General features: G+C 43.5%; 1 protein-coding gene across 2 annotated transcripts; it reads left to right on the forward strand.

Annotated features, from left to right (window-relative positions):
- Positions 1-2962: 2962 nt before the first annotated feature.
- On the forward strand, positions 2963-6718 carry TMEM74 (transmembrane protein 74). Of its 2 annotated transcripts, none has more exons than XM_084621735.1 (2): positions 2963-3067; positions 4017-6718. In XM_084621735.1, the coding sequence occupies exon 2, from the start codon at positions 4226-4228 to the stop codon at positions 5183-5185; it is 960 nt and encodes a 319-aa protein (XP_084477861.1). In that variant the 5' UTR covers positions 2963-3067; positions 4017-4225; the 3' UTR covers positions 5186-6718. The 2 variants fall into 2 exon arrangements, with proteins under 2 accessions (XP_084477861.1, XP_084477860.1); XM_084621734.1 differs by having other exon boundaries at positions 4170-6717.
- Positions 6719-8065: the final 1347 nt, after the last annotated feature.

An 8065-nucleotide genomic window follows, 5' to 3' on the forward strand; every position in this document is an offset into this window, starting at 1 on the left:
AAGATTTCTAGCTACCCAGAGCTCGTCTTCAGTTCTGGGGAAGGAAGCAGAATGTCTGAGCTAAATACAAGTTGGGACAGATTGTTAAACAGAAGGGGTAACACGTGGGACACGGGCTCTTGAAATGAGGGCAGTTGAGGGTTAGATTGTTATGCATAAATGGCTTGAAGTGGGAAATTAAGAGTAGCAGGCAGTGATTTTATATTTACATACATATGGACAAAACTTCCAACACTGCAGGCACCCAGTGGTGGGACCATGTGCTGTGGGAAGGGATTTTAGGGTTTTCCTCTCTCTGCTCTACATCCAGACCTGCTCCCCTCCCCACAGGGTCCCTAGGAGGGAGTTGCCATTGCAGGCTGGAGCAGGCAGGAGCACAGGGACCAGGCACCCCTGCCCAGCGTGGTCAGCAGCACAGGTTCCCTCTTCTCCCGTCCCTCCCCAGTGCTGCTGGGCTGCTAGGGGTTCATTTCAGTACTACCAGCCCTTGGGTGCTACTGCATCAGAGACCAGCCTCTCCACAGCCAGCTCTCTGTGCCCCAAGATAGAATGGGACCATGAACAGCCTCCCTTTGGACAAGTACAGCCCAGCTTGAGTTGGTGAACTGCAGCATAGGGAAGGCAACTGCTTCCCTCACTCTGCTTCTTTCCCCTCGCTGCTGGCTATGGCTTTCCATGGCACTAAGAGGAGCTGCTGCGGGTTCCAGCATGAGGGCAAAATGGGACCAGATGCTGGCTGAGCTCCCTCCAGAGCTCCTGCCTCTCCCACCCCTTTCCTTACCCCTTCACATCACAAGAAATTTGCTAGAAGTTACAGAACTGGGCCACGGTGGGTTACTTCAACAATCATCAAGGTCACTGGTCTCATCTCATACAAGGTTCAACTGACAAGTTTGGCATCGCCATGTCAACCAGCTGAGAAGATGCTCATCTCTGAGCAATATTACTCCAGAGGAGCCTTCAGATATGCGTCCTCTAGAGCCAACCATCATTACCACCTCCAGTCTCTGACACTACGAGTTCATCAAAGCTGCTACTCAAAGGGGATAACACTCCTGTCTCTCCAGGGGTTCATGCTGAATCAAAGTCACCAAAGACACCTGCCCCGCCAAGCATCCTAGAGATACCACAGTGCAGGTGAGAATAGCCAGGATGGCTGGACAAGTATTTTGCCTAAGGTGTCATGTGTGCATAGCGGGTGCTGTAGTTTTATGTAGGGGAATGCACTCACCCGGGGAGCTGCTGTTAGTTACCGCACGTTGCTGTCTGGAGATGAAGGGAATTGCTCAGGATTCAGTTCAGCTTCCTCCTGGCTAGGGGGCAGTTCATCTGTGGTCTTCCTGTTCATGACAAAAACAAAATAAGAGAGTTCATTATTACCGCTGACTGTGAGTGATTCACATGTGTTCCTCACCACACAAATACAACGGTAGCACAACTTTATCTTTCATAATTCAGAATGAGAACACAGGATGACACAGCTGACTGCTCCCTAAAGCAGAGAGGCAAACTCATCCCACCTTACTTTAAGTTGGTTCTCTGCAGCCTGGCTGCTGAAAGACTCAGATCACAGAGCTCCCTAGCCTGCAAGCCGGACCAGGAAACCCATTACAAATTAACGTTTTCAATACAACACACAGCAGAGCATAGGTTGCTCTGATTTGCACCAGGGATAGTCAGGCAATGACCACTGCCGAGACTATGAGAGCCGCACAGGAGGCTTTAAATCACATATACATTCCACCCCTACTTAGCACAGTTTGGCCAGAACAAAGAATCCAGCCCTCTGTGTTGTCAGTCTATTTCATTCAGATGTAGTAGTAGATTCCCACAGCCAGGCCTACTTATCTCTTTAAAGCAGATTTTTTTTTTAATCTAGGCTATTATTGTGCTACCATCATAAGTCTCATAATAAGTCCATTGGTCCCATCTCTTACTCCGTGTTGTCTTTTGTGTGACAAATGTTGCTTACTTCTCACACTCATTTGACGAATCTTTTAACCAGCTCTTATTTGTATGTGCAGAATATGTGTTATGCATTCTGCTTTCCACCTCCACACCTCAGATCTTTCGCAACAATAATTTATATACTTTAAAAAAAAATGCTGTTAACCCTTTTCTAACCACAGCCACCAAAGTGGGAACAAGAAACATCAAGGGCTGGACTGCAGCTTTGCCATTTTACCTGTGCATAGGGTGGCGGTGATGCACTCACAGAAGGAATTGTGCCTCAGAAAGGTATGATTACCTCCCTGTTTCCCCCCTTGCTCTAGGGAATAATAGTATATTATTTGTCCACACCAGCAACACAGGTTGGTACATGATGGGGCGGTCATGATGGGTGGGACTGTCCTTACCCTGATACCGAAAGTGTGTAACCAAAAGGTGACCATGTCTGTCAGAGCATCACTAGCTCTTGCGATTTTATCATGAGTCCTATGATATTTGCTGTTTTTCTTAACGTCTCAACTCCTGGAGCCCTCTTGGTTGTGGAGAAAAGCTTGAAACATGAACCCCAAAGGCTCAAAACACAAAAGGAACCCAACATTTACTTTCATTGTTTTAAATCTCATGACTTTTAAATCTCATACGTTTTGGGGGCCTGACTCATGGTTGCTGACTGCTCGGGTTTGATAATACTGCTACCCACAGGGATATTATTGGATGAGTGGGAGACCCCATAGCCCTCACTGAAACCTAGAGGAACATTTTGGAGCAGAAAAGTGGCTCGCTGCTGTTGTTACTTAAACAGGGAGGACTGGGTAAATGGCTAGTGTGTGGTGGTTCAAGTTGAACAGAGCCCCTTCCCTGGCCCTCTCTCTTGCCTCACTGCAGGCAGCCAGAACAGTCCCCTTGTATAAAAACTACATCTCCCAGAAGGCAGCCTGGGTGCCCCTCCCAGCCGGCACGCTCTCTCCTCTTCTCCCTCGCCCCCTCCCCAACCTCCGGCAGAGGCTGCAGGGCGGCGGAACGTGGAGGGCTCCAAGTGCTTCTCTATCAGACTTTCACAGAGCAGCCTAGGAAATGCAACAATCATCCGCCAAATGGATGCAAACAGAAGAGAGAGGTAAGTGCGCCGGGAATGTGAGCATTCTGCAGGGAAGACGAGCTGCGGTCTGTGCAATAGGGCTGGGTTATCATGTCTGCACTTGGCAGTTAAAACCCTAAAAGACAGTACGTCTAAAAAGATGCTTTTATCAGTTGTGTCACCCAAATATACTTGAATCCAAATACTCTTGGATTATGTAGCTTGCGTTTTATAACTCAGTAGATTCCTACTTGGACAGTGCAAAGCCCCATGACTGAGCACTGTCCAGTAGAGATTTTTAAAACAAAAACAAACCTATATATATATTTAGTTTGTAGCAGAAATTTCTTTAACAAACAGAGCATTTGGCTACAAGGTTTTTTTTGTTTTTTCCTTTTCTTGTTATAATTAATTAATTGTAGATGGAGAAGTAACATCCGTCTTTGAGTCATCAGTCTTTGAGGCATAATTTCATTCCAAATGCTCTTAATCAAACTGGAGATCTGCTATAGGAAAGCACTGCTTTCCACCGGGATTATCAGATTTCCACCAGAGAATATAGATCCTGGATTACTGAGCTACATGGGATTTGCCTGTATCTTTCTAATTACATTGTGAATCTGAATTTAGGCTTCCTTTTTAAAAAAGAAGAGAAAAGAAGAAGTTGTGTGCTTTTTATAAATAAAATGATAACTCTGTGCTCTGACATTTTTATAGATGATAACTATGATTCTCTTTTTTTTTTTATTTTAGATGGCTTATTGCCTTAATTGGATATTGGTGTCAAAGGTTGATTAGAGTCCCTAATAGATTTTGGATCTGCAAGAGGATTGCAGTTTTAAACACTTGATTAAAACAATCGCATTTGCTATTTTCCCCTTGAACAGTTGTGAGAGGAAGAATAATATATGATGTTTGTGTTACTTTCCTGTTGGTTTCTTAATGCATCATGAGGTGTTTATTTTACCCCTTGCTGTTTCATTTGCAGACTGAAAAGAAATACATGTCAGAGGGAATTTGTTTAATCATTTAGCAACTGAAACAAGCCATATCCCTAGCAAAAATATTGGTTAGTGGGTAGAACATTGCTTTGAGGCAACAACTCGTGTACCATGTTATCACTTGATTGTATTATTGACAGAGTTTCCTGAAGCATGGCTTAGATTAAAAGCCGCAGCTTGCTAGAGAGGAGTTCTGATGGCTTGTATGGAGCTTCTGTACCTCACCAAGAAGGGTAGGCGATCGGATCTGTGCAACAACGTGGACTGGAGTTTGCAGGCCCCTCCCTACGAACAGCAGAGAGATGGGGACGATATGGGGGCTAGAACAGCAGCTGCGGTGGCAGCTCTCTGCTGCGATAGGCACTGCAAGTCTACACAAAGGGCAGCCACAGCAGGTCCCACCCAAGCACCCCTTTCCTCCACTCCTACCCCCTCCTTCTCCTGGCAGCATGCAGCAGCATCAAGCAGCATCCAGCCCTGCTGCCAGCCAGCTCACTTGGATGGAGAAGAGGAAGCAGAAAAGAAGAGAGCCTGCTGCTGTGCCCAGGAACTGGAGACATCGTTTACTTATATGGATGAAAATGTCAATCTGGAGCATACGAGAAATGCCCCTTCTTCTGTGAAGAGTTGCTACCAGGTTCCCCCTGCCCAGCATAGCTCCTGTACAGAGATCCCACCCGAATGGGCTCATGATCCTCCCTCCCTGATCGCTGAGGAAGAAGATGATACTGGATCAGAAGCTGCTTCAGGGAACTCTATAGACTATGGGTTCATTAGTGCCATCTTGTTCCTGGTTAGTGGGATTTTGCTAGTTATTATTTCCTATGTGGTGCCCAGAGATGTGACTGTGGATCCTAACACTGTAGCAGCCAGGGAGATGGAGCGACTGGAGAATGAGAGCGCTAGAATCGGGGCTCACTTGGATAGGTGTGTGATCGCTGGGCTATGTCTCTTAACTCTGGGTGGTGTGGTGCTGTCCAGTTTATTAATGATGTCTATGTGGAAAGGGGAGCTGTACAGGAGGAACAGATTTGCATCCTCCCAGGAATCTGCAAAGCTGTATGGTTCTTTCAATTTTAGAATGAAACCCAGCACAAATGATAATACACTAGAGTTATCATTAGTAGAAGAAGATGCATTTGCCATAGATAATTAGCACTGTCATGATTTTTAAGGCAGTATTTCTACAGGAAAATATGTTCTATTAAAGAAAACAAATACAGCTAAAGATAGGTAGTAATGCAGTTTAATTGCCTGGCAATACATGTCTTTCCTTAAACTCTGTAACTGAATGTTTGCATTATATGGACATTTGTTTTTTAAGGAAAACCTGCTGGGATAATGTAATCAATATAAATGACACTTTCTTATCTAAACCACTGAATAAAAATAAATTGGTGATAATCAGGTTCCCCAGATCTCCTTTATACTGTTTTTAAAATATTTCCCCCTATTTAATTTCTTCGTACCCAATACAAAACACTATCATCCTGCCATGTTTGAAAGCTGTTAATTATTGCAGCCTACATGAGGATTATTAACAGTCTGCTTGGTAATATAGTAAGGGAGAGACCAAGTCTGGCATTTAATCCCAGCAATTAAGGGTGACAGTTTTTTATACTTTCTTTTTTAAACTGACCCCTTTTTTTTCCTGACATGAAAGCCCAGAAAATACCAGTAGTTCATCATGTATTCATTGAAAGCACAGATGTCTAATTTAGAATTGTCCACCTTCCAATTCACAGACCTTCAGTTTTCTCCAAGTAATTGTATAACCAGTGATGATTATTAAAAATGTGAAGTATGGGTGTGGTGCAGGGGAGTGAATAGCTCAGGCCATGGGTAATAGGATAAAAAGGGCCTTTCACCTCTACATCAGCAGTTCAACTTTACTCCAGATCGGCAGTGACTGAAAATAGTTAACTTGTGATGGCTTTTTTGTGGCCTTTGTGAAATAAGTCTAGTTCCAAATGGACAGATGCCAGGGTAGAAAAACTGCCATAAATTGTCACCAATTGACCTCCTTGTTGGGAGTCTCAAAAAAGCCAAAGATTGAAAGAGGATGAAGACGGAAACCTCTCTTCCAACAGAGGTTTGAAGCAAGTTGTTGGGCTGTGAGTGTGCTGAGGCTGCCTGTGTCAGACCCGTTCTCTTGAAAAATAGATTTTAATCCACTAAGGCTGCCAACTGTGCACCTTTCACAACCAGTGACAAAAGAAAAAGGAGCTGCGTTCTACATGGGTCAGAGCAATAACTTTCTGTGCTCCACCAATCAGCAACCTACTTGATATTTTAAAATATTGACTTCTACAAACAATTGTCAGAAAATAAAGGTTAGATACCTAGCAATCAGACTGCCTGGGCACTGAGTTCATAGAGTGTAGTAGCTGGTCAAAGAAAGGTGATGTTACCAGTGAAGTCTGTGTAGCACAATGGCCAACGATTAAATGCTGAGGGAATTTACTTGGATGTCTGACATCTTCAATGGAATGCTAAAATAGATGTGATTTTTGTACCTTTGCTTTAAGGGAAAAAATGAAAAATGTTGTTGGTCAGTAGTATGATTTTTTTTAATATACACTGGTTAGGTATAAGCTGATCCACTGGCAAGACCAAAGAGTAGCTAAGGTATCTATCATCTGTTCACATTGTCCCTGACATTTTGGCCATGGAGTTTTAATAGATATTCATAGCTTGACTGCCACAGAATTGCCTGCCCCATTGTTGTACCAATAAAATAAAAACCAGCAGGATCTTATTAAAGGGAAAAAGGCAAAGTACCACATTTATTGTGAATACAGAAAGGATCATAGTAAGCAGTTAGTTATAGTTATAACATTCCATTCAATCTCAAATTTATTCTCACATTCATTCATTCATACAAACATATACACACACACACACACACAGGTTCTGCAAGGTTGTTATCATAGTTACCAGCCTTAGAGTTGCTCATGCCAAGTCACTGGCCAGGTGGCCTGGACATGAGGAGGGAGCAGGGCCTTGTCAGATGCTCATCTGATGCTCCTGGAAGTTGGTTTGCAGAATCAGACCCCCAAAGTTCTCACTTTTTAGAGTCTATTTTTATAGGAATTTCTTCCTATGCCAGTCTATGGGAATTGCTTCATCATGCTGTTGCTGAATAAATCAGCAGATAGCACATTCCTGACGGCTCCAAGATGTTATCTTGTTCTTTGGTTCTCCCATTCTTGAGGCTGTTGGGTGGATTCCAGTCTGCCCTCCGGGTGGGGTCCTCTGGTTACCTTCTTCAGCCGATGGACACTGGATTCTTAGGCTGGCACCTCCCTGATCATTCAGTTATTATCCACACCAAGCATCCATCCACATACATCCTCTATCTCTATTTTAATCACAATGGTTAATACAACAAAAGGGTGAGGAGTCTCTGGGTGCTGTTTCTGTTGTTAGAGTATTGCTTTGAGTCTCTCTCTCTTGTGAATTGCTTTGAGAACAGACTCTGTCTTAGAATGTACTAACACAGTTAGCAGCTTGCAAGTTTCACACATAGAGGGAGAGAAACAGTACCAAAAACCAAGAGACCTCTTAATTAGTAATACCCTGGAATTTAAACTCTGGGGAATCAAACTCATTTGTGATTTTAATACAGAACTTCTTTAATATGATCCAACACCATGCATTAAAAAATCATGAATCAGCCCCCTCCCAACCCCCCAAAAATCATGACATTGGTTTAAAAATGGAGGATTTCATCTTAAATATTTGAGGGATTTTATTTGCCTTCTAAGATTTGAGCCTTTAGGGTGCCTTCAAGTCACATTTTCAAGCTTCTCTCCTCAGCCATGAGGGACAGAAATTTACTTTCTTTTTTGAATGAAAGTGGAGATTCTCATGAAAACACTTGACTCCAGGAGCTAGGGCTGGAAGAAAAACACCAAATAGCATGAGACTCCTGACAAAATAATCAGAGAGCTGGCAACACTCTGAGTACTATAGTTCTTGGGCCTGATTCTCCACTGCTTTGTGATTTTGCACTGGTGTAAATGACTGTAATAAT

The sequence above is a fragment of the Lepidochelys olivacea genome (genome assembly GCF_965140295.1).
Source record: "Lepidochelys olivacea isolate rLepOli2 genome assembly, chromosome: 2".
In the NCBI taxonomy this organism is placed as follows: Eukaryota; Metazoa; Chordata; order Testudines; family Cheloniidae; genus Lepidochelys; species Lepidochelys olivacea.